The sequence below is a fragment of the Sparus aurata genome, chromosome 3, assembly GCF_900880675.1.
Source record: "Sparus aurata chromosome 3, fSpaAur1.1, whole genome shotgun sequence".
Lineage (NCBI taxonomy): Eukaryota > Metazoa > Chordata > Actinopteri > Spariformes > Sparidae > Sparus > Sparus aurata.
In genome coordinates this window covers 25,062,521-25,088,024 of record NC_044189.1, presented here as the reverse complement: position 1 = coordinate 25,088,024, position 25,504 = coordinate 25,062,521, and the positions used below count along the sequence as shown (strand labels likewise).

General features: G+C 42.3%; 2 protein-coding genes and 1 long non-coding RNA gene across 4 annotated transcripts; 1 reads left to right on the top strand and 2 right to left on the bottom strand.

Moving 5' to 3' along the window:
• Positions 1-2,675: 2,675 nt before the first annotated feature.
• LOC115577589 (uncharacterized) lies at positions 2,676-3,868 on the bottom strand. Its single transcript, XR_003983218.1, has 2 exons — positions 3,717-3,868; positions 2,676-3,155 (listed from the first exon to the last, which is right to left on the bottom strand). It is a non-coding gene; the product is annotated as an uncharacterized LOC115577589 (long non-coding RNA).
• Positions 3,869-4,052: 184 nt separating this feature from the next.
• On the top strand, positions 4,053-6,333 carry ndufs6 (NADH:ubiquinone oxidoreductase subunit S6). The gene is made up of 4 exons (XM_030410465.1): positions 4,053-4,249; positions 4,540-4,593; positions 4,948-5,070; positions 6,192-6,333. Exons 1-4 carry the CDS (start codon positions 4,106-4,108, stop codon positions 6,258-6,260), a joined length of 390 nt encoding a protein of 129 aa, XP_030266325.1. The 5' UTR covers positions 4,053-4,105; the 3' UTR covers positions 6,261-6,333.
• A 6,623-nt stretch (positions 6,334-12,956) lies between these two features.
• irx4b (iroquois homeobox 4b) lies at positions 12,957-17,741 on the bottom strand. 2 transcript variants are annotated; one of them, XM_030411434.1, is made up of 6 exons: positions 17,319-17,741; positions 16,699-16,887; positions 16,372-16,484; positions 15,845-16,001; positions 15,460-15,613; positions 12,957-15,351 (listed from the first exon to the last, which is right to left on the bottom strand). In XM_030411434.1, exons 1-6 carry the CDS (start codon positions 17,361-17,363, stop codon positions 14,765-14,767), a joined length of 1,245 nt encoding a protein of 414 aa, XP_030267294.1. In that variant the 5' UTR covers positions 17,364-17,741; the 3' UTR covers positions 12,957-14,764. The 2 variants fall into 2 exon arrangements, with proteins under 2 accessions (XP_030267294.1, XP_030267295.1); XM_030411435.1 differs by having other exon boundaries at positions 12,957-15,348.
• Positions 17,742-25,504: the final 7,763 nt, after the last annotated feature.

The following is a 25,504-nucleotide window of genomic DNA, read 5'->3' as shown; positions in this document are numbered from 1 at the left end:
AGGATTTCCGGTTAAAGGTTTCAAAATAAAGCTCTTGTTCCTGTGGTGGGCAGTAGACAAATAGCGTATGTTTTAAATGCGAAAATAAAAAGAAGAAGCGTGCCTCTTCGTATATGTAAAGCGCACTACATTAACGTTGAACACGTTAAAAAAAAACAAATCTTTATCTTTAAAGAATGCAATGATATCTCCGAAACATTCTTGTTATATTCAGGAATATTCAACGCTCGCGGGAAGTTTTATTTTGAAAGCAACGACCAAATGCGGAAACCTGGTGGCACACGCACACGCCCGTGTCACATGGTTCCTTTTTTTAATCGAGGAATTATCTGAACGTTTGCAGAAGTCATGAATCGATATCAAATCTTTATTTTCTGCGTTAGGTTCTGTATTCATATAGGAAATGAAACTGCACTTTGTTTGCTTCTCACATTATCTATTATATTTTGATTCAGCAAATAAGGATGTTAAAAAAAACCTCTGTTTCCTCATGATGCTTGCTGCCTAAAATCATCCAGTGTCACATGTTTCATTTTTTTTTATTGAGGAATTATCTGAAAGATTGCAGAAGTCATGAATGTATATCAAATCCTTATTTTAAATCTTAAGTCCTGTATCCATATAGGAAATGAAACTCTACTTTGAAACACTGAAAGTACTGACACGCCAGAAAGTCATCAGGAGGAGCATGGTCTACCCTTATTGTGTTGTGTTCTCCTTCTTTTGCTTCTCACATTATCTATATATTTTGATTCAGCAAATATTGGATGTTACAAAAAAAAAACTCTGTTTCCTCATGATGCTTTGATGCCTAAAATAATCTAGTTTCATCCAACTGTTTGTCTATGAACAAGTCATGCATACATGGTCAAGTGGACACCTGAAATATTTACGTCACTCATCCAAGTGACTGTCACGTACGCTCACTTGGCCTGACATACACTGATAACAGAAAGATGAAGATAACTGAACTCTGTGACTGTCAGTGGAATGTGTGCATGAGATGTTTGAGGCGATTGTCCTTCAGTGAGATTCAGTATTCATTTGACGTCGACTTTCCTCCCGCGTTTTGATCCACCCATCAATTTCTACGGTGCCTTTTTATTTGTAGATGACAGCAGCTTCCCATTTGATAAACAGACTTTGTTGTGTTTTAAAGCCGCAACCGGCTGGTCTACATTGTGCCCTGGATCTGACTGGTTTGTCAACTCCACACACTCTGCCTCTTTCTGGCATTGTGAACCTGTACAGGCAGCTGATAATGGGAGCTGAGAGAGGCAGTCGAGATCAGTCATTATCACATGTGAACTCTATCTAACAAATCATACTGACGCACTTCATTACATTGTCTACCAACACACAGGGTTTATAAAAGGACATGCACAGGAAGCCATCATCATGCATTTGTCCGTGACCATATATTTCAGTGAAATGCCGTCGAATATGGGCAAATATTGGATCAGTGTCATCCTGTTGAGCCCTCTCCATGAAGCTACCTATACAAACATAAAGATGAAATAGTATGTGCACACATGCAGGTATGTAGTGGTTCCTTGTTCTATCAGCAAATATGAACCTTTAGGGGACTATTCAGGTAGGGCGGCGGTCGCACGCTCAGTGTTTGTTGCCAAACATCTTTCAAACCAGTTAAGTTTCATTGGCTGAATGGCTCACTTGCTACAGTGTGCTAGTGCTATTGTGTGCATACAATGATGCAGAGGTAGGTCACAGATTTCAGGAAGAACAGCCAGATTCTAGAAAAAAGGCCTCAAAAGCATGAATGCCTGATAACTTTTTGAACACAAGATTCAATACAGTTTTTCTGAGTCACTATTGTAAAGTTGGCGATAAAGGCTGAATTGTAGGAAACACAGGGTAACAGCGCCAACTTACAATGGCTATCAGTGGTTAGAAGTGTTTTACATGGCAGGTTGGATCCTGTATTCATGTAGCATACACTTTGGCTCCCTCTTGTGGAAGAACAATGGAAAGGAATCTGATTGTATCAGAATATTATTATTTCTATAACATGGACGCGAAACAGAAAAAGCATGTTATTTTTTTGACATTTCGAGTCACACGTCCAGTTGATATTGCACATGCACCTCTGATTTACAGTACATGTTCAAAGCTTTACTGACTAGGCTTTCATTTATCACCAGGAATAGAGTATAACTATCATTTCAAAAGCTAAACTCAATTCATATTAATATAACATTTAAAGCTGCAACAATTAATATTTTTTTGTCAAATATATTAGGTCTTTAATATTTTTGATAATTGTTTAATCAGTTGCAATTCTTACTTAAGAAAAAGTGAAACATCTCTGATTTCCTTTTCTTAGCACAAATATTTTCTGGTTCATTTACTCCTAACTGAATACCTATGCGTTGTAGACAAAGCAAGACATTTGAGGACATCATCTAGGGCTTTGGCAACCACTAATCAACATTTTTAACATTGTGTAGATCAAGAGACTAATCGATTAATCAAGAAAATAATCAACAGTTTGCAGCTGTAATCATATTAGCTATGTTAACCATATAAATGTTGTAAAATGATGATTGAATGAATGCTATGTTTCCATTTTCCACGTGACAGTGAAAATAATTATGTATTTTTGGCTGTTGCTGCAGAAGGAAACCAAAGACATATGATGAGAGCAGTACACAGTCTTCAGCCAAACTATTTATTTTTGCAACACATTTCTTCCAAATATCAACAACAACCTCAAAGCAATCTTCTCAACACTCCTTCTACATTTTAACCCTGCCTCTGCTTGTGTCTCGGATTTGTCTTGCAGAACACGAACAAATGCCCCCTCCGTCGAACAATAAAACAGTCTTTGCAGCGCCTCTTCAGGGACGACTTGGTTTTCATCCCTGCACAGGGCTGGATGCAGGGAAGATGCTGACACTGTCCCACCACAGATGGTCCACACTGAGCAGAGGAGCCGGTGGAGGGGGGCTGGATGGAGCTGATTCTTGGTGACGACAGGAGCAGTGTGCGTGGAGCTGTGGTGAGGGTGCAGAGACATCTGTAAGCACTTGCTGCTGGTGAGGAGAAGTTCAGATTTAACCGGGTCATCAGGGCCACTTGGCGGGTCAGGGAGGAAGCCAGGTGCTTCAAGAGGAGGGGCGCCATGGTAGGAAAGGCTGCAGAAGTGAATAAAAGGGATCAGTGTCAAAAGTTAGTATTATGCAGTATCATACATTATTCTACCAATATTATGATATAAAACTGCATTTTTGGTCTGGAGCGTGGATAATATCATATTATGATGTGACTCAAGTGTTGCTTTTTATGGTTTTCAAGGCTGCATCAAAGCAAATATTTCTATGACTGAGATAGACAACATGATATATTGTACCACCTCCCGAAAATTACTCCATTATGAAAGTAAATAGCAAGTGACATTCAAATGTTTATCACACGAAGTACTGGAATCCTATATAGCAAGATTCTAAATACATCTTAACCTATTGCAAAGGAACATGGAGTTTTTCCTGGGACTTTTTCATGTGACCTATTAAAAAGTTAAAACAGATGTAAACACTACAGACTGATCCACTGTAGGATAACGTTAGCTATGCAACAAGCCAAGGAGACGAGCATGAGTTGACCTGCTAGCACCCAAAGCCACCCATAAAAACGGAGGAAATATACGTTTCAGAAACGACAAAGTCGTATCACAAAATTAAAATACAAAGACAAACCTTTAAGAAAGTCCTTACGGTTTTAAAACAGAGCATATGTACCCAGATGTCACGTTTTAATCGACACAACACGACCGCTATGATGTTCTTGCTTGTGGAGATAGAACTGCTTCCGGTTTGAGACTTATAGAGGATTATTGTGCCCTCAATTTAGTCTCTCAGGCAGTTTCTCTCCTTGGCTTTGAAAAGATTGCACCTCCTTCGCCTTTAGTAGAGCACACTTTCTCATTATATATAATATATGTGTGTAAGTTCTAAACTGGAAAGCTGGTTGGGGGTATAACGCAATATAGAAATGCTTTGGACCTGAGAGTCAAAACTCAGGGATTGTAAAATTCACAGAGAAATGTTCTCCGCAAAGCAGCTTGGGAAAACAGGCTGGTGTAAACATGGCGGCCGCAGCGGGTAGACTTCTGTCCTTCAGTAAAAATGCTAAGGTGCTCGTTTCACCTTTGAGGCTGTCTGCCGTACCTGTTCATCGTTACAGCGTAGAGGTTTCCAGCACCGGCGAGCCCATTACTCACACCGGACAGGTAAGCGTCGAAGTCTATGATTCACTTGCGTTCGTATTACTAGCTAGCTCAACTTTAGCTTAGCTACATCAGTTAGCCAGCAGGTCCATTCACGTAAGTCCAGTATCGGACAGCCCACCAATGACCTGGCCCATAACATTTTCATTTGACATTTAAGTTTGGCCATCGACTGTAACACATCCAGTAAGTGTAGACAGGTGTTATTCATTATTGTTTGAATGGACAGCTGATGTTAGAGCATTTTGTGTCGCCCTCTACTCCAGTTCATAACATGAGTGTTTACCTCTCAGGTCTACGATGCGAACGACCCCAGGAGAGCCAGATTCGTTGGCAGACATAAGGAGGTAAGAAGCGAGCAAAATAAGGCTCAGTTGGTGGCTTAAGTAGATGCAAGAAGGTAACTCTTAGCAAATCTAGTTGTCTTATTGGAGGTATGATAACCTTACAAATGTGACACAATAATACTGCCACTGATTATCACTGGTGATGTGTTTAACCCACACATACTAACGTTCTTGATTGGAAATGGTTAAAAACAATACATACATACAACTGTATGTATGCTGGGACTACAGATGACACACTAGTACAGTCTCACTCTGTGTAATGTTTGATACATTTTGTGTGGCTTATCTCTTTCCTCCAAAACTTCATTTTACTAAGCTGATGATGAAGGCTATCAAATCGTTTGTGTCAAGGTGAACCAGAACTTTGCCATTAAATTGGTGGCCGAGGAGCCGGTGACTGACGTGGAGGCCAGAGTGGTGTCCTGTGATGGAGGTGGAGGAGCCCTGGGCCATCCCAAAGTCTATATCAACCTGGTGAGTGCCTGCCCTGCACACACAAATGTGATTACATGATTTGACACGGTCCATTCCAAACCCAAACACGTCCTTTTTATTGGTCCTTCTGTGTCATGGTGGCTATGTACTGTTCACCAGCAGCTAATGCTTTGGCTAATGCTTAAATTGTCCTTTTGGTGGAATGTGGCACAGGTTCCTTTTGCTTTACTTATATTTTTTAAGTGGTTTAGTGAGATCCAGTCATCAGAGGAAATGTTTGGACACATGAACCTCTTAATCCAAGCAGTATTATTCTTTGTGATATCTGAGGATGGAAAATAACAGTGCTCTTGACTATTTAAACTGAGTTTCTCAAGAGCATGAGGTACAGCAGAAGGCTGTCTTTCTTAAATGCATTTGTTACCTTAATCATTAAACTCAAAACTTGAATATTAAAGTGGTTATATAGCACAAAGAATGTATTTTACTTTTACCTTTACCTGCACTTTTCTATCTTTTTCTTCATACTGTTTACAACTTTGCATGTTCATTTTACACTCTTTACACTATCTATATTGTGTGTACATTATAGGATCGAACAATTAATCCAAAATATAGTCAAATGCAATACGGTGCTGATTTTATGATGGTGAAGGGTGTGAGAAAACAGCATTTTAATGAAGTAAAGTAGTTCTGCAGAGATGTCCTTACCAACAAATCTTGTTCTCCAGATGGAATAAAACATGTTTGTTCAGTACAGACCTCAACAAACATCACATTGTCATGATTTTAATAGTTTTTCACTACTTCTGATGCAAAAACGATCGTTTCCAGCAAGTGGTAACCAAATTGCAAATCGCAGTATCTTCTAAAACATTTCATCTGCTCCTTAGTGTTTCTTCTATACATACATTAATTTGTCTGCACTTTAACTGCATTTGTTGTCTTTACACTTGTAAGATTTAAAATGACAATAAATGTGATCTAATCTAAACCTTAAATGATGCAAACATGGCTTTACCCAGACAAGAGAATGTGAAACTTTTTTTATGATGTCTATAGTTAGATTATTCTTATAATCACTTTACTAGTAGATGATGCAGAAGACCCAGATTATACGTACTAACTTTCTCATGTTGTGTCCTTCTTTGTCTTGCCAGGATAAAGACACAAAAGTGGGCACATGTGGCTACTGTGGATTACAGTTCAAGCAGAAGCATCATCACTGAAACATTGTCTCTGTCTTTGCTTCTCTGTATAAATCGCCATATTGGTTAATAAATTATGTCTGTCTCTCTGAGAGTGCGTTGTCCTTACTGCAACCTGTTGAAATTAATGCTGCAACACATCAGTTATTTATAACTACATAGTGCTTTATGTGCATAATGGGCTATAATTGGGTAAAAAAAAGTACAAATGTTTCTTTAAAGGTTTTATGTGACGCATTTAATGTCCCATTTTAAAGCTCCAATGTGTTGACTTGAGGGGGATCTATTGGCTGTAATGGAATGAAATATTCATGGTTATGCTTTCATCAAAACTAGAAACTCAGACGTCCAACGGTTGGGCTGGTGTGTTCCTGCCTTAAGAAACCTGCAGTTTTATAACCTTTTTAAATGAGCCTATAGAAGGAGCAGTTCTTCCACAGAGTCCACAGTGTTGAATGAACGAAACACAGACCCTGTGTTCCTATACCTGTAGTACCATACTATCAGGTGTGCCAGAAAAAAGTTTTGGGTTGTCCCAATACGAAGTATGTGAAATGCAGTATTCCAAAAATACCAGCATGTCCGCCCACATCCAGTCATGTTTTGTATGCAAGCCGGCCTGCTTTTCTGACCCACAATTCTCTGCACAGAGCAAGATATGTCACATTCGTCACGGTGTGTCACACTAATATAAACTAAGCAGAGACCACAAACGTTTGACAGCTCATATGTCAGAATAACATCACGATGACCAATGAAAGCACATTTAAGTGCAAGTACTACTTTCTTTTCACTCCAAAATGTCATGCTAAGTCTGCGATGGGTATCGGAGCAAGAGGGTCAGAGTTCAAGGTGCATTGTCATGATGAAGTAGTATGTACCAGTTGTATACTTTTGTAAGGGCAGCTGCAGTGTGTACTAAAACTAAAAAGTATAATTGCAATTTGAGCTCACCCAGACCCTAGAGAGGGCCTTTCGCATTTTTACTGCACATTTACACAATAGTGGAGGGTGAGACGAGGGATGTTCAGTTGTGTGTAATCTGCATCGCTAGATGCCACTAAATCTTACACTGGACCTGGCCATGCCAGTGCAGTAGGGTAATAATGCTTCCACGTGGTTGTGATGGTCGGGGAAAATGCATTTCTGACTGGAAAAATTCATGTGTCCCGTGTTGGGTTGATGGCAAAATGGCTCACATGATGTGTTTTGGGTTTTTTTTGCCCTTCCTTGTCATTCAAATACTGGAAACAGCTGTCAGTGTGTTGTTTAAACACTCTGAGTGATAAAATGTAAAACATTGTTCATGGTGCTCCCACGTAGAAAACTGATGCATCATGAACACACCGAGGTCGAAAACAGCGGCTTGCACATGAATGCAGCATTATTTTAGAATACTGGGTTAGTTATTCAGTTTGAAGTGCTGGCTGTAGTTCCCCTGTGTGACAGGCAGAGGTCAGCAGTGTCCTGCACATTTGTTCAGCCGCGTGAGGTACAGGAACAGGGGGAGGTTGTTATAATAAAAGTCAAGTTTTACTTCCCAATGCAAACAGATTCTTAGGGGGGGAAAGTGTATTAAAGGGTTTGTGTGTTTTAAGCTTTAATTGGTCTGAACTACCATAAACCAACTGATGAAAGCTGCAGTGCACCTCAGCAGTGTCCTCAGCTCCATTGTTATCTGCATGAGTGGGATTCATCTCATACATGAATAACTGATTTCTTGCCATCGCGCCGCTTTGAACTCGCTCTCATCAATAAGCAGGCGGCGAGATACGGCTCGTCTCTCTGCTGTTTACTGTAAGGAGGACCTTAGCATTCCTTGTGCATCGGTCCCACACAATCTGCGCTGTAAGAGTCTCGCTCTGCCAAGCCTGGAAGACATCAGGAGGGAGCCAGCCTGATAAGACACAGTAGCGCGGAACAATACATGTTTGAAGAAGATCATATATATATTTCATCAGGCTTATTCTCCATAGACCTCTGCATGCCAAATTGGCCTGCGCTTGGCTCAGGCTCCAGACAGCACTAGCCTGTTCTGTCCCCAGTGATGCAGCCCGTGGAACTGCATTTTCCACACCATAGAGCTCAGGTTGGGAAGAGTAGTCAGGCTGATATAATTGGCCCTGGTGACTCCTGGAAGTGAGGCTTATGCTGTAGTTAACCTCATCTATAGTCAGACCACTTTGGATGATTGAAGGGGAGAGAGGTGTATTGTTGAAATGAGGCAGGCGAGCCCGGGTCAGTGTCAGAGAGCTGACTGGCTGGTTCTTGCGGTCGGTAAGTCTGAGTGGTTCAGAGGTGGTGGTTGGTTGAGTTGGAGGCATTGCCGGGGGCAAAATCTTCAGATGAAACTGAGCATATGAATTGTGCTGAATTAAACAGCGCAGTGTTTTTGTGCTGGATTTAACCGCGCCGTTTAATTATTCACCGCTCTTAAATGCATCAGCCGGCATCAGAGGATATTCTTTAACATCACGTACGTCAGGTAACTCCGGATCATAACGCTGGATTCGAACCAATTTGCAGGCGGGCCCATTCATGGGTTCAACCTCAAGCTGTCAAATCACCAGAGGGGGCTGTGGCTACATCCAGTTATCCGCTTTCTCGCTGCACTTGAGCATAATATGACCTGCACTGTTGGGTCAGAACATTCAGACCAAAATAAGCTCCGATGAGACTGTGATCACACTGGAAATCTCCGCCACACAATAGATAATGGAGCTAAATGCCACTGAAATCCTCAACACAGCGCCCCCTCCACAACAATCACTCACGCCACACAAAACATCCTCCTCGTCGCTGTAATTGCCCTATTAAAACATTTCTCCTTGAAGATGTGTCATATTACAGGCCCTCAGGCTCATTATGGAGCTCCCTGCAGCCAATTATCTGAACCTCCATGTCTGGAAGCCACTGTGACCAAAAGGAGCTCACAGGCAGATCTGGGAGCAGCCCGTTCTTCTCATATCCACACTCGCTGTATGAGAGGCAAAACAGAAAACTGACCTTTGGTCATTGTCTGGGGGGGGGGCAGCTCCACTCAGCTCCACTTTAGAGTCAGGTGACAGAGCTCCTGACCTTTACCATGGAAATAATGAGTTGTTCTTGTGCCAGGAGCTCAGAGGGTTTCCGCAGGGAGCGAGACACCTCTGGCGACATGTGACAGTTTTTGGAGGAGAGAGTTTGCACTCAGCACTTTGATAGCCCCGGAAACCAAAGTGTGTGTGACAAGACTCAAGAGACTTAGAACTGTGCGTATATGTATGCCAGGCTGTGTGTGTGTGTGTGTGTGTGTGTGTGTGTGAGAGAGAGAGAGTGTGTTGGGTATGTGACAGAGACACAGACGGTGTTGAAAGGAAAAAGGTGTCAGACGGATGGTGCAGAGAGGAGTAATTTGAAAGTTGTCGATACTTCCTGTGCCGACATTCCATAGGAAGTTTTAAAAGTAGAGGTGGATCAGAAAAAAGGTCACGGAGGGCAGAACGAAGGATATCAACGGGTCATTTAAGCCAAACATTCATGGGTTACTCTTCGGAGTGAAATAAAAGTCCCATCAAGCCTTCGTCAACTCCCCCGTGAGACTTAAAAAGGCTAAATAATTCCCGGTGATGTGAGCCAGACAAGCAAACAGTAGCTCTAACATTCCCCGACCTGTTCACCAACACACTGTGGCTTAATCACATTATATGGCCCAGGGAGCAGGCCTTCGTGTCAGACTGGCTGTTGAGTGGCTCGCTTGTGCGTCGAGAGCAGACAGAGGTGAGGTGAGACGAGTGGAGGGAGGGAGGGAGGGAGGGTGAGGTGGGAGGAGGGGAGGAGAGACGAGGGAGGATATGGAGGACGGGACGACAAAAGAAGAAGAAGAAGAGGAGATGGCCGATGGCTGGAGGACGAAAGAGGGGGGAAAATGTGAGAGGTGAGCGGAGTGAGATGAAGAGGGAGGTGAGAGAGACGATGGCGGGTCACCCCCCTCAGGAAGAAATGCCAATCATACTCAGTATTTTGTGTCATAATTCTGCTTGACGAAACATCTGCACTCAGTTTAAAGTTCGCGCCGCCAACACCTCACTGAGAGGATTGATGTGGAAAACCTTTGAGTGTCATTCAAGTAACGCTTTACAAAATATCCACGTGATGATAATAGGTTAATAGTCATTAGGCCTTTTAAAGTCCTTACATGATGCTTATTAACATTAATAAGACTGTGGAATTGTATTTATCCCAGTAAAGCAGCATGAAGGCTTAATAACAGTTAAACAATGAGAATATAGACAAGTTAAACTCAATCAATGTGTTTGTAAAGCTGTTCTGAGCAATCATCAAGTCATGCTGCTTTCATTATCTACTCACCCTCATCCCGATGGAAAGTCAGGTGAAGATCCATAGTCGACAAACATTTCTGGTGCTTCTCAGCAAGTGGCAGCATTTTCCTTAACAGCTGAAGTAGCTGGGGACTTGTTTTAAAATGTAAAAAAAAAAAAACAACTACTGAGAGAAAACATAACGTGGACCCATACAGCTCGCCCTGAGACCTACAGCTCCACTGGTTCAGTCGCACCGCTCTAATAATATCTTGTTTGGCTGCAGCAGGAAGCTATTTTTTTCGCAAAAAAGTTAAAAAGTTTCTAAAAACCAACCAGAACCACCAAACAGCAGAGAGGCAAATGTAGCGACTGACTGATGAACATAAAGCCGGGTACATTTCTCAGGACAATGAAACCAAAAGATGAGTGAATATTGGACTTACACTGAGCAGGTGGTCAGAAATGCTCCACATGAGCGATAAAGTTACTCCATGTCCAGCCGGTATTTACCTTTATTTTTAGTTGGTAATTATAAACAATTATTAACAATTATCAATATATATATTATTGCCAAGGTTATTAAAGATAAAAGGTGCAATATGAAAGAATTTGTGAACTGTCGAATTAATACTCCAAACAAATAGGGGGCAGAAGAGTTCCGGAGCATTCACAAACTGCTGCTAACTGTAGCTGCCGTAAGCAAGTTAGTTCAGTTAGCCATGCAGCTAGCGCTCCTGTTGGCTGACTCCGCCTGGACTGCGAGCTGGGAGGGCTGGCTGTCGTTTACGGTCAGAGGGAAGTGTCTTGGGGAAAAGCTGGTTAGCATCACTAGTGTAACACCACACACAGGCATCTTCAACATAACGTCAAAACTGTTATCTCCTCACGTCGAGTTAATTGGGCTATTGACTGTTTTAAGCTACAATTCTACTTTGAAAGTTTAGGTTCGGGCTGCTCTGACTATTAAAATGTAAAACTAAACAAAAGCTTTTACGTATATCATTAATTAAACTTTTTTTTTTTTTTGCTGATTGAAATAATTACATGATTGTTCAAAACACTCTTACAGTTTTGATGGATTCCCTAAAAAAAAAATGCCATTATTTTGAAAAAAAAAAAAAAAAGGGTAGATCACTGGATTTGATACTGAAAACAAGTGAGCACTGACCTTTTATGAGTGAAAGTTGGATCAGATTTTTATTCGGAACACTATATTGCACTGTATATAATGTGCTTCTGCAGGTTTCCCCACGCTCTGCACCCCTGAGACCAGTCATGTCTCCAGCAGCTCAGGGTGAGAACAAGTATAACCCTATATCTCTTAACCCCACTCAGCAGTGGGTCAACCTCTTATCTGACTGCCATTCTATATCCTTCACGACACAACCACCTCTTCCCGTGAAGTCAAACCCACCTCAAGATTTGTCAGAAGCAAACAAAATGTTATAATTTCCGGCACATTAAACTTGGATACAAAACGAAGGAAAAGCTTGAGCAAAAATTATAAAAGATATATCTGCAGCCAGCAACAATGAGATCCTGTCGGACAGCGAGTGGAAGAAAGAGAACTTTACAGAAATAAGAAGTCAGATGCCATTATTTATCATCTTAAATCTAACTTATTTATGAGGCAGAAACAGAATGAAATTCTCGGTTGAATTCATCCTGAATTATTTAATCTGAAATGGTTAATTCCATACAAAGCCCAGGCAGATCCCTCCTCTGTTCTGATAAATACTTTATCATTCTCCCTAAATCGAAAAACAGGAGGAGGAGGAGAGAGACGGGGGCTGAAAAAATAACTTCTCACCGTCTCTTGTTGTGCTTTGTTTTAGAAAGTGTCGGTTTAAATGTTTTCAGTGCCAAATTTGAGGGGTTTGCTTCAATAATTCAAGTGGATGGAAACGCATTTTACATCAAACATTTAGGCCTAATAATGCCAGCCGTATTCCTCTGTTTATTTCAATGATGTTTCTTATTATTGGTTGTATGACAATGTCACCGAAGTGGATAAAGATGTGACACTTATTTAAAATTACTTAAAAGGTTTTATGAAGCATTTTGTGCGCGGTGGATTTTCTTGCAGTCCCAGGTTGACAAAGTCAAAAGCCGCCTAATGAAAAGGGACGCATCGCTGATTGCAGCTATATCTGGAGCCGAGGTGGAAGTGGCATCGATTTAACAATTTAGCAGCACCCTCCTCTGTGTGTTTCCATTAGTCACGGCTGAATACCACCCACTTCCCCCCTTTCACTCCCTCAAAACACACACACGCACACAAACACTCCCACACACACAGATCTGAAGCTGCGGAGGTATTTTCCACTATTCCTGAACAATCATCTGAAGTGAAAGCAGCGGCTGCAGCGCGGCAGACGGCTGATGTGCGGGCCCATTCAGAGAACTACCCATGTTACGGAATACACCTTTTATTTTTGTGACTCAGTGCATGTGCAGGCTATAGTGCAAGTGTACAATATTGTATATCTTTCATGTGTGAGAACAGTACAACCTTGCTGCAGGAACGTGTGGTGACATTTGCTCGAAGACATTTGACCATTGACGGGGCCCATAGGAGTTTGTCTGTTGGAAAAAGGGTGAGGGCCTATCCAGAAGCCAAAATAGGATCATAAATTGTTAACTGACCGTTCGCTAAAACCCCTACGCAACCGTAACTGGGCACACAGGTCTGCTGAACTTTGGATTTCTCCACATATTGAAGTGGTGTACACAGGACTACTTGGAGAGCAATACACTCAACACAAAACTAAGGAGCAACTAAGTTTAACAAGTAGATCAAGCAGCGTATTTTGAATTAGCATGTCCGGCTACCTAGCTTACCCATGGAAACCAAAAATCATTATTAAAGGACAACTTCACTCAATAATAAAAAAAACCCCAGCATTATCTACTCATCTCCATGCCGTTAGAAAGTCAGGTGATGTTTCGTAGTCCACAAAACATTTCTGGCGCTTCGCAGCAAAAGAGCTTTCCAGCATTCTGCTGAGCGACTGAAGCACATGGGGACTTGTTAAAAAATACATAAAAACAACAACAAAAAACATTATAACAGCACCATAGTCATTTTGCAGTGAAATCCAAGTCTCTGAAGGCCCAAGATCCCAAATTGATTTGAAAAGATGTTATTTACACCCTCGTTGCGAGGGTCATGCTCATACTCCCACTTCAGATGGGGTGTGCACTGATGCTTTTAGCTTAGAAGCTACGGTTAAGATTCTTGCTTTGTAAAGTGTGTGAATAACTACTTTTCAAATCACTTTGGGATCTCTGGGTTTCTGGCGACTTTAATTTTGCCAGACGACTTGTACGGAGCCATGTCATGTTTTTTTTTTTTTAACATCATAAAACAAGTCCCCGTCTACTTCAGTTGCTTAGGAAAATGCAACAACGCTGTTCTGCTGTGAAGCAATAGAAATGTTTTAAACACTACGAAACTTCCCAAACATTTCTATTGGCTCGAGGGCGGTGAGAAAAATGACTGAATTTTCATTTTTGGGTGGATTTGTTCTGAACCAGCCTGAACTATGTTATTTGTGAGGCAGTGTTGTGTTACATGACCATCACATCCACTGGGATGTGTTTTCCCACTGTGTGGAAGTCACACCTGGATGCTATCAAAGTGTTGGCTAATGTTAGCAGCTCTGTCCCGCTAACTTAGATTTCCAAGCTAATGTTATGCGAGCTAGCGCCACATTTGCCAGATGCATTGGTTAGTCTTCTGTAAGGATCATCCGCTGGTGACTGCATGCTGAACTTTGGCCTGGAACATGAAGCTTTCTAGTGTTGGTCTGTTAGCCCAGTATCGTGTATGTAGCCAACAAGCGCATAAGACCTCTTTTACAGGATTGAGCTAAAACATTAAATAGCCAGCCAGAGTCTGATGGACTCATTGAGCTAATGTTAGCTTATTAGCAAGCTAGCTAGAGCTCATGAAATCTGGCACCAAATCGTAGCATTTCAGCCAGTTGTTGAGTAGAAATAATAGACCTGGAATTAAGAACCCATCATTTCAAAAATTACTAAAGGTTTGATGGTGGACTGCACACGTGCTGTGCGAGAATAGAAAGCTTGACAGGCGAGGCAACAGTAGCTAGGTTGACTGGTGTTTAGCGAGCGGTCAAGTCACAACAACAAAATATAGACTTTTTGTTTTAAGTTCAGCAGTCTCTGAAATATTCCGCCGACGACGTGTTGGTTGGACTACAAAGATGACACAGACCTAACAAGTTCAAAGGACTGTCCGGGTTGTCTGCTGTCTATCACGCCATCGTTTAAGCCTTTCCACACCTCGGCTGGTTTGGGCTGTTGGAAAGGAGGACCGTGAAAAACTCCGTCCACCCACTCTCTGAGCGTGGCGACCGGCGATTCCTGTTGCCTCTCTGCCTTTGTCAGCGCCATATTTGACGGATACCCAGGCGAGGAGGAGCCGGTCGAGGACATCATGCAGGGAGGGTATTCTGGCTGCAAGCTGCCATCCAAAGACACAGCAGTGTGGGCGATGGACCAAATTTTCGGCTTGGTGTCCGTACTTCGACGGTCCGGATTAGGGTAGAAGCCGTTGTTTTGCTGTTGGACCGGGGTGAGTTTGGGGCAGTCTGGGGACAGTCTCTCTTTGCCGTGCAGTGGGTCTGGGTTGTGCGTGAGATGCCCGTGTGGGAGGTCTGTGTTTTTGTTCGCGCCATCTTCCTCGGAAAGAAACTGCGGCTTCGGTTCGCAGTCAGACCCGTCCGACTCGAGCAGGTCGAAGTCCTCGAGGTCACTCTGCAGGTCTGCGCACTGTTGATCTGCTATAATGAATCACACAGATAACGCTAAGTCTGTGCCTGCTCATCAAACTTTGAGCAAACCTTGAAACATGCAAAATGTGCTGACAGATTGATTTAGCTCCTGCTTACCAGGAAGGTCTTTGTCATTTTTAAGTGGCTTCTCAGCTTCGTCACTGTCATCATCACAGCCTCGGTCATCAGAGCTTTTACACGCCCGCGGTGACCACGTCACCTTGTTCTCCTTCTTCAGCCTCCTGCGCGCATTTGCAAACCAAGTGGAGACCTGGGGGAGGGAGGGAAATGAGGTCAGAAAGGAACAAAACAAAAACAAATGAACATGAGACATACAGGAGTGGAGAGAGGACAGAGGAAGGAAGGGGTAAAACAATTTATTAAAGGAACGAAAGAAGCAGTAAGTGTCAGAGGAGGTTTAAAATAAGGAAATCAAAAACAAGGAAGTTTACATAGCCATCCTAAATGCCCCTTAACTCTGTGATCTTTTGCTAAAACCTGCCTGTGTGAGGGTCATCCTGGTGATGATGGCGAGCATTATCTTCTCTCCCTTCGTGGGGTACGGGTTCTTCTGGTGCTCCTGCAGCCAAGCCTTCAGGGTGCTCGTGGTCTCTCGGGTGGCATTTTTACGTCGGGAGGCGCCGTCGGTGCAGGAATACCTGAGCCAGATTAGAACAATTCGAATCATATTCAGCTGTAAGTGCGTGACATTTTCTGGAATGAAAGGCCTCCCTCACTTTTGACACAGTTATGACGTCATAATGTACAAAACAAAACACACACGCAACCTTGTACCAGTTCTAGACATTAAATCCCAGTAAGGAGATTAGAGGTAATGCTTATATAGCAATACCGAGACATAAAAGAATGAGGTCACCACAGCGGCGACGTGCTAAGAATATTTTTTATGAGGGAGCCAGCAGTCCTTAACCAAGGATGTCTGATTTCATGTTACAGTTTTTAGATGATAAAATAGAGTTTAAGTTGAGGGAGATTAAAACACTCAGTCAGTGTGCAAACTTCACTTACCCATATCTGTCATAGGGATACTGTCCAAATGTATATTCATAGGGGTAGTAGGAGGCAGTCTGAGAGGTCCCCACATGCACAGATGAAGCTCCGTCTTTGGGATCTAGTGGCGCCTGAAATTTCAATTTTGAAAATATCAAAAACTTGATATTAATAATAGAATCCTCCAAATATCCCAACATACAGGAATGCACTTTGATACTTAAATGTATCTCGTGTTCCTCTAATTCAACTTTCCTTCCATCTCTCAAAATCAGCGTCTACCTGTGCGCAATTACGCGTTTCTTAATAAAGGCTCATTATTTCTAAGGGCAATGTGAAACTTACTCTTGAATAGAGAGCGGTGGCGTCGCTGGTGCAGGTGTTATAGTAACCCTGGCTCTTCGGATAAGGGCCGCTGTAGACTCCAATGCCGGAGCCAGAGGTGAGCTGGTGGCTCGGCGAGCGCAGCACCGGGTGTGACGGAGGCGTCCCCGGCTCCAGACAGCCGGCCAGAGAGCTGGAGGTCATCAGAAACTTTGGAGCAAGAATGTCAAAAATGAATCTTATTTGTCTCATTATGTGAATGCTATAAAAGATATTAAAATGTGGCATCCAAATCGTGGAAACCAGTTATAGAAATAAGTTAGTTTACTCTACAGAAAAGTGAACAGCACAAAGTGAGCTCTTCAAATCCTTCTTTTCTTTTTTGTTTGTTTTATTCTCGAGGTTTAAATAAATTAAAAACGTTGTGTGTTCTGATTTTCACAAAAAAAAAAAAAAAAAAGTTGAAAACGCTCTGAGAACAAATAGTGCCGTTCTACGCACGGATTTTGTCGCATTTTATGAGAAGAGAAACACAAAAAGTGACACCCGTGTGGATATTTTGCCATCATAAAAGTCGGCCATTTAAAATGCACAATAACTTTAAGGACAAAATAAAAACACGCCACATATATCAACTGTACCTGCGGTGTGGTGGAGTAGGAGTATCCCAGCGGAGAGTAAGCCATGGCTCAAAGAAGATCAGACAGAAAGAAACAGGAGCGCAGATCCGGGGCGACATCCAACAGCATCCGTGCCAAAAGTCGACTTTTGCCTCTGAAACTAGTTCTGAGCGAGTTTCTGCCAACTTTTTTTTTATTTATTTATTCTTATATCATCAACCGGCTTATCCAAATGGGGAGCACGCACACATTTACGCACCACTTTCCATTTTACGCGCCGCGAAAACAGTCTTTAAAAGTAACTTCTCGGCCGTCCTCGCGGTTCCTCCTCATTCACGAAGCTGCTGCAGCCTCTACAGTGTCCCTGCTGTCTTACAATCCAAAGCGAGTGTGTGTCTGTGTGTGTGTGCGTGATCAAACCATGCATCTCCCTGTGATGCGCTCTTTGGTTTTAAGGCGCGTCTCTCTGACGTCAGCCCGGACTGTGTGTGTGTGTGTGTGTGTGTGTGTGTGGCTCGGTGTTCATATCAAGATGAAGAAACTCACCTAATTAATTCCCTCTCAGCCTATATCCAGGAGAGCAGCTTCGCGCAGGCGCAGGTCCCCGGGCGTAATGAGAGTGTGATCAATTCTCCTTTTTCCGAATAAACACACACACAGCTGCATGCATGCGCACACACTCCTACACACGCGCGGTGCTGTGGCCAGAGGGGGGATCAGGAACGTGACGCCTTGACACCACATTGACACGAGATGATTGATGACTACAACCTGATATTAGCATAATCGTTTTGCCCTGTAGTTTAGATAACTTGTCACCACGGAGAAATCTCCCTGTCATCCACGTATTCATGAGTGGGGAAATTTCAGGTCTCCTCCAAGCAAATTAATCAAAGAATAAACACTCCGTGGGTTCCCTGGAGTAAGCACCTTTACCAACTGAATGGCTTGTCATGTTTATAATAACAGTCTTATCCGTCCTGCTGAAGTGGAGACATTTCTTTAATTTCTCCTCATACCATTTCTCTTTAAAGGTAGGGGAAGTTCAGGGTGTCAGAAACAATTGGATCAGTGCAAATGACATTTGGGCTTAGCCAAAAAAAAAAAAAAAAAAAATCATCAACGTGAGAAGCTTACAGTATTTGGTTACGTATACTCAGATTACCATATATCCCCTAAAAACTGTATAAGATTTGTTTCTGACCGAGAGAAAGAGAAAGATCATCACTGAAGGAACACCTGAACAAAGTGCAACAACAAACTTTCTTTGCCTTCCTGACTGAATGAACTAAATAAACAAGAGGGTGATGCAATTTCATACTGTTTTACTTTACGTTTAAATGTGGCGGACCCTGCCACCTTTCTAGCTTCCATCAGTGTTCTGGGGACCTTATTTTCCTCTGAGAACGGCTTGTGTATTCACTTATGGAAACAATAACTAGTGAGAGTTATATAGAGTTTGTGTTATCACCCTTATTAATATTGTAAATATCACAATTCCGACTTTGAATTTCTTCTCCAAAACTTTAAGGTGTTTTTTTTTTTTTTTCTTCACACAATGGAAGCACATTAAAAGTTCATAATCAACGTGTGTAGGGTGTATTATACTGTAACGCTCCTGCTGATGTAACGCAAACTATGCCTATGATTACAACCTGCTTTTGTGCATATTTGACTTTCTCTGGTAGGACCGTGTCCAGCTGTACAGAGTGGTCCGCAGGATACGTCCCTGTCTGCTAGATTTATGTTCTGGCGTGATTATGTTCAAAACTCCACAACTCCGGGGTTAACGTTCAAACTGCGTATGTGGGTTTCGTCAGCCCATTCTCTAGAAGTGCCCTTCTAGTGCAGAAGTATCAAGAGTTGGGGTGGTTGGATGGGTCTTGGACTTTGCTTCCGGAAAGTGAGCTTTGAGTCCGATTTGTGACCAAGATTTAAGATTAATTTGTTTTTAAGTCACGTTACGTAAGTAAGTCAACATACATAAATTACGTTACGTTACATTACGTTACATGACATACTCTTGAACCCACGATACATTAAGGGATTTGGGTCACTTGCGGAACTTCTGACCCATAAGTTCCAAGACTGAATGGAGATATTTTAAAAGTATATTCTCAAAGTATAAAGGATGTAGGTAGAGCATCATGGTTTCAAGTTTAAGGCCACTAACAAAGCTGCTGTATCTGATGAGCTGGGAATGAGAATGTGTTGGGTTTGGTTTAGACATCAGAATGTAGGTAATGTGAGGGGAAGATTGCTGTTTTGGTAAAGGTTGGGCCAACGTAACAATTGTGATGTTGGTGTGATATTACCCGCTAACCAAATACCAGACTGGATCTCTAATACCAGATATTGCCAAAGTAGCGCCAAAATAGCGCATAATGAGAGCCAAGGAAATAGACTGCAACATAAGAGACTGTAGATGCAGTTGATCCCAAAATTCATAGTTTGAATTGTATCATTTTATTGAGTCAGAGATCAGATCAGCACAGAGAGGTAAGGGTTAAATTATTTATTTTAAACACGCTGCTTTGGCTCTGATGTAGCTGCCTTTTCCACGTCATGAGTCATAGCCCATCAGCACTGAAGGCAACTCCGCAACAGACAGGCCGAAATGCTCTGGTGAGTAAGTGGAGCTGCGTGTGGAACGGGAGCCAGCAGACATTACCAAAAGTTGCAGTAAACATCACAGTTTTGTGATCTATATCGATGATGACTGATGACGTTGGATGTCGCAGCCTACAGGACCTCATTCAACTGAAGCAAAGCAACAGTTGCTCTTCTTTAACCCGCCAAGCACAGACCAGCTACATTTCACTACACCAACGCTACTTTTTAATTTGCCAAACTGCTCTTGATGACAGTATTGCTTTTTTAGGGTGTATTCAAATCTATCGGGGAACTTACCCAATCCTTGTTTCATTTAAATTATGTAGATTTTTGGAAATACATTTTAATCAGAGGAGAAAGGTCTTCATTGACTGTTTTCTTTTTAATGCATAAATAAACTAAATGAAGGAACTCTTTGTTTTCATGAACTGACCATAAAGGACACACAAATACTTTGTTTATATGTGGCGGACCCTGCCACTTTCCTTGCAACAAACAGTGTTCTGGGGACCTTATTTTCCTCTAAGAACAGCTTGTTTATTCAGTTATGGAGAGAATAGATATTTCTGATTTTGAATTATTTCCCCATTAATATTGTGAATATTACAATATTGAGTTTTAATTTCTTCTCCAAATCTACATAGTGCCTCTTTAAGTGGAAAACAAATAAGGTATGTTGTTCAGTCAACTTTTTACTGATACATTTAGTATCTGTATTTCTTCAATTAATAACAACTCCTGATAGTGTGTATAGAAAATGTAATCCAGTGGCCATTACAAGTTTGTTGTATTTAAATGTGAGCTTTTAGGAGACAGAGACACATAAAATTAAATATAAGAATCATCCCCCCTCCCCACCCGATTCATTTTTACACAGTCCTTTATTTTATAGATAATGGAAGGGAGAATCAAAATGTGAATTTCCATGGGAGGTCTGGACAGAAAGAAGACATATTGCAACAAAAGGAGAGTCGGATAAAAAAACTTTAAAGATTCCAGCATGAAGAGCTGAACGTGGAAAGGAGGGAGGGCCAAAAGAGGCAAACTTGGGGAGCAGAAGAAATCGTTAATAGCCAGGGGATCTGAAATGGAGCGAGGGGATGTGGAGGGGTAAAAGGACAAAATATTCCCAGTGCACCCAGAGTAGGGCTGGAACAACAGAGCTGCATCACCAGAAAGCATCTCGGACCCCACCAGGGAGAAGGCATCTGTGTACCGACGCTTGATTGACATTCCATTTGTCCCGTGAAAGGTGCTCATATACTGAACACGGACTAACTGTCTCTCCCTCATCTGTGCTCAGAGCTCGGAAATGAAGTTATCTCCCCGCGCTGGCGTTGCACGTCCTCACACAAAACACATGTCACTCAGAGAGAATGGCAATTTGTTTAGCCAGTGACAATGAACATGAGTGTGTTTAATCTTGGTTTTATTCAGTTTACGGGGAAAATAACTGGGTGGAGATGAACGAGCAGGGGCAGGGTTTAGATTCCGAGCCTTTGTTACCTTCTTCCTGGGCGAAAAAGAAAGAATGGAGGTGGATGGATTATGTTATTTCCCTCTTTTTGAATATTCAATAGACTACTTATATATTAATATACAGTGTGTTTATAAATTTATGGCATTCCTCCAGTATATATTTCTTAAGGCTCCGAGTTCGTTAGACCGTGATTATATCTTTCTGATCTCGCTCCCCTAGCATCAATCATTCATTCAAGATGCTCCTCAAGAAAAGAAAAAAAAAAAGTAGAAGAAGAAAGGAAACACATTCTCATGCTCTCCTTCCTGCATCCTGCTCCAGCTATTATGCAGTAGGTGGGGCATGGGGTTAATGATAGAAGCATGTTAATGTGAGCGGAGGAGGAGGGCTCAGCGGCGCAGAAAGTGTTTGGAAAAGAGGGCCAAACAACTCCAATCACAAGTTCCTTCAATCACAGTGCGCCGCATTTGAATATTTTCTTCCTTAAAGTCTGGAATCTATGCAATTTTAATCGCTGTTTAACATGTAGATGCTTTTTGAGCCTTCGTCTCGGCTTTAGCTAGCGCACCTTGAAAGAATACATCAGCGGGTGGTGCTGAAGGGCCCAAGTTGAAGCGAGAGAGCTTCTAACACGACTTTATCGTTTCTTGAGCCTCTTTTGGGTAACGCAATCTTTGTCAGTGTGCAGAGGGAATGGTTCCATGAATAGTAAAATAAGGTTTATGGAATAGGTTGATATTCGGAAAAGATACATTTTTACCGTTTTATTCGCACTCATATTTGTTCAGTTTGTTAGCTTAGCTTAGCAAAATGACTGGAAAGCCTGGCTGTGTTCAAAGGTAGCAAGATCCTCCTACCAGCACGTGTAAAGCTCACTAGCTAAAGCGTTTGTTAAAGATTCAGTATGTAATCATTTGATATGACATAACTTGACCTATGTTATGTATGTTGTTGAGTTGTGTACTTACTTTTTCCTAAAAGTTTCTAACAATGCTCAAACCCGGAGAAATTCATACATTTACGTCCCTTTAAGGTAATGGTGCATTTCAGTTGGAAGCCTTTCACTACTTCCTGGATACAAGACTTAACTTAATGTGAATACAACTTTTAAAAACATTAAATTGTGTCTTAATATTTGTGCCTGAGTCACATCAGGTTTTTATGAGTAATGCTGGTGGTTTAATGGCGTATTCCCCACCAACAAAGCGAGTTTGATGATGTTTGACAGCACACATCGACGGTGTGTTTGTCTGAGTGTTTCAGTTCAGGTCAACTCTCACCGAATTCAGCACTCACCAGAGACTCCGGTACTTTCTCTTTGTTTCCCCTCTCCTCTCTGTGTTGTCGGTCATGCAGTCTATTTCCTCTTCAACTCCAGTCAGCAGTCAACATTTCAGCACATAAACACCTGACAATGGAGGTCAGCTCCGTGGATCACTGCTGCAGCCAGGTTGATAAACAGGAGTGAAGATAAATCCAGTTTTTATTTCCAAAATGTTTAAAAGGAATCTTTGAGCTCCCTATGCAGCTCCAGATCTCAGCAGAATCTGATATGATTCGAGGTGTTTATTCCTCCCGAAGGTCTGGCTCTCCACCTAAGTCTTTCCTCCAGGACTGGTCAGCTCTGAGCAGCTGAAGAAGCAAAGTACATTTGTGGTGTTTGGACTATTACTTGACCAAGCATAGTGACTTCTCGCAGTTTTGCTGGTTGTCCAGCAACCTCGGAGACAGTGACGGACTGGTAATCTGGAATTTGGGCAGATGCCAGAGGGGTCGCCGGTCCTCGTGGGCCGGCTGGCCGACCAATCAGAGAGCGGCCCCAAGATCATTTCTCTCTGCCCCCTTTCTTTTCATGCATCAATAAAGTTCACACACTAAATGAAAACCAAATTTCTCCAAGTCCTTCACACTAGACATTACAGCTGTCCAAGCAGAAATTATATGCCACATACGAGTCTCTAAATCACAGTCATGGTTACCTTCTACATTCACAAACTTTTATATCAGTCTGCATTGTTTTGTAGCAAAATGTCTCATTCAGATGTTCAAAAACATGCATGGTTTGAAATAAAACAAATCTACCTGCATTTTTTTATTTGATTATTTGTTTGCAAAAGTTAAAATGAAGCAATGCCTTCTGGGAATTTCAAGGCTGAATCGAGTAGACAGTCTGCGTGGATGTTGAAAGTTGGAAGTTGACTGAGATTAATAAGCTAGCAAAAAAATGAATCGAGGCATCAAGCGACACAAGGGGGGAGCGGAGAAAAAATGAGAACTCTCAGAGGGCACTGTTGGCTGACGGTGAAAAATGCTGCAAACTGACTGATTTGATTATAAAATCGAGTGCAGCTTCAACTAGCACTAGCGCTAATACTGCTAGCACTAATGTTAACGACACAGCTGAGCCAGCACACCAGGGAGAAAGACAGGACAGTGGAATATGAGCAGGAGGAGGATGAAGAGGTAGACATGGATAACTGCGTGACGGTAAGACACGTTTTTATCATGGAGCGGCTGGCTCTGATGATTTATTGATTTGTTTCATGCATTGGGGTTGTGCATTGTTCTGGTGCAGTTGTTTATAGCATGGGAATTTACGTTCGCCATCACTGGGGCTATCAAAAGTGCCTGTTCTTTACGTGCGTCAAAAGTTGCGCGTGCAACTTTTGCCAGGGCCGTTTTTTTGTTCCCAGTCCGTCACTGCTCAGAGACCAGGCCTCTTGGTGTGCACTTCACCCAGCCAAGAAACAGTTACAACTCCTAACCACACACTGTATTGATTAGAAACATGAAATATGACATATTGTTTGGTGATCTTTAGAGTTGCTTGCTGGTTTTTTTTACCGTCAGAGCCGGGCTAGCTGTTTCTCCCTGTTAGCAGTCTTTGTGCTAAGCTAAGCTAACCTAACCTAACCGGCTGCTGGTTGTAGCTTTATATTTACCAGACAAATATGAGAGTGTTATGAATCTTCTCATCTAACTCCTCACTCATTCTCATCTGTATTTAAGCATTTTTTTTTTAAAACACACAAAAAAACAGATTGTTCTTCCTAACCTGGTTGCTAATTGTACAAATGTTAACATGCTACCTTTCACCTTTTTTGTGGGGAGTTAGCCATTTTAATGATGGAGCTCACCGCGCCACATGCAGATGTTTCCCCAAAACAAGTTCCCTCTGCATTGTCCCAGCGCCACCCAAGACGATGTGATTGATATAAAGACATATAAACAAGCCAAAGGATTATTTTTTTTCCCCTATAGCAGAATTGGAGCTAACTATCATCCTCTATATGAAACTGAAAGAAAGAAAGAAAGAAAGAAAGTAATGCAGATAGTCTGTGTGTGCTATGGGATCTTTGTTAAAAGGGCTATCTTAAGGTGCTCTGAAGTCAAGTGAAACTAAATGAGGGGAAAAGGGGTTTCCATGCAAGACTTCCTCTGCTCGCAGTGTACCATCAGACAAATGAACACAGGGGTAACACAAGGTGAGGTTTCCACCTTTTTATTTCCAAGCTTCTGCTCTGTTAGAAAAGGAGAGGTATTCAGAGAGAGAGAGAGGAGAGGACGGACGGAGGACAAGCAATAAATGGATCATGAGGAAGAAAATAGCCCTTTCTTTCCAACACAAGACACGGCCTACAGCGGCTGCCTCGTGTTAAGCACAATGGCACCAACGCGAGTACAAGCGCAAACCAGGCTCGGTCTGATCCACAAACAAGGCTGCCAACACCGAGTGCCTGTCTGACCAGCGAGCAGCAGCCATGCTATCTGCTGCTCCTCCGCTGCCGTCTAATAAGAGCCTCATGGAAGATCTGGAGCTGCTGAACTCTGAGTAGGATACTATAAATGCCCTGGTCTTCCTCATCAATGATGTAGGATAAGGGAACAGAGACAAGCTAACCCTCTTAGCCGCTGTGCAGAGTGTGTGTGTGTGTGTGTGTGAAGTGTGTGTGTGGGAGAGAAGTGGACGGAGACAGACAGAGGCAGAGAGGGAGACAGGTTTAGGCTACAGGCAGCTCTTAAGAGTGTGTACAGTTTGCGCTGAGCCCTGAGAGGCCAGCCGTATTCCTCCCCATCACTTCTACTTCATTACTCCGGGAGCGGACATACATTA

Excerpts from the sequence above, each read along its gene's own strand:
- ndufs6 (XM_030410465.1), top strand. The coding sequence starts at position 4,106 with ATGGCGGCCGCAGCGGGTAGACTTCTGTCCTTCAGTAAAAATGCTAAG. Across the intron at positions 4,250-4,539 it reads CCATTACTCACACCGGACAG|GTCTACGATGCGAACGACCC; the intron begins GTAAGCGTCGAA and ends TTTACCTCTCAG. Across the intron at positions 5,071-6,191 it reads CCAAAGTCTATATCAACCTG|GATAAAGACACAAAAGTGGG; the intron begins GTGAGTGCCTGC and ends TTGTCTTGCCAG.
- irx4b (XM_030411434.1), bottom strand. The coding sequence starts at position 17,363 with ATGGCTTACTCTCCGCTGGGATACTCCTACTCCACCACACCGCAG. Across the intron at positions 16,485-16,698 it reads CCACCGCTCTCTATTCAAGA|GCGCCACTAGATCCCAAAGA; the intron begins GTAAGTTTCACA and ends TTGAAATTTCAG. Across the intron at positions 15,614-15,844 it reads CCAGGATGACCCTCACACAG|GTCTCCACTTGGTTTGCAAA; the intron begins GCAGGTTTTAGC and ends TCCCTCCCCCAG.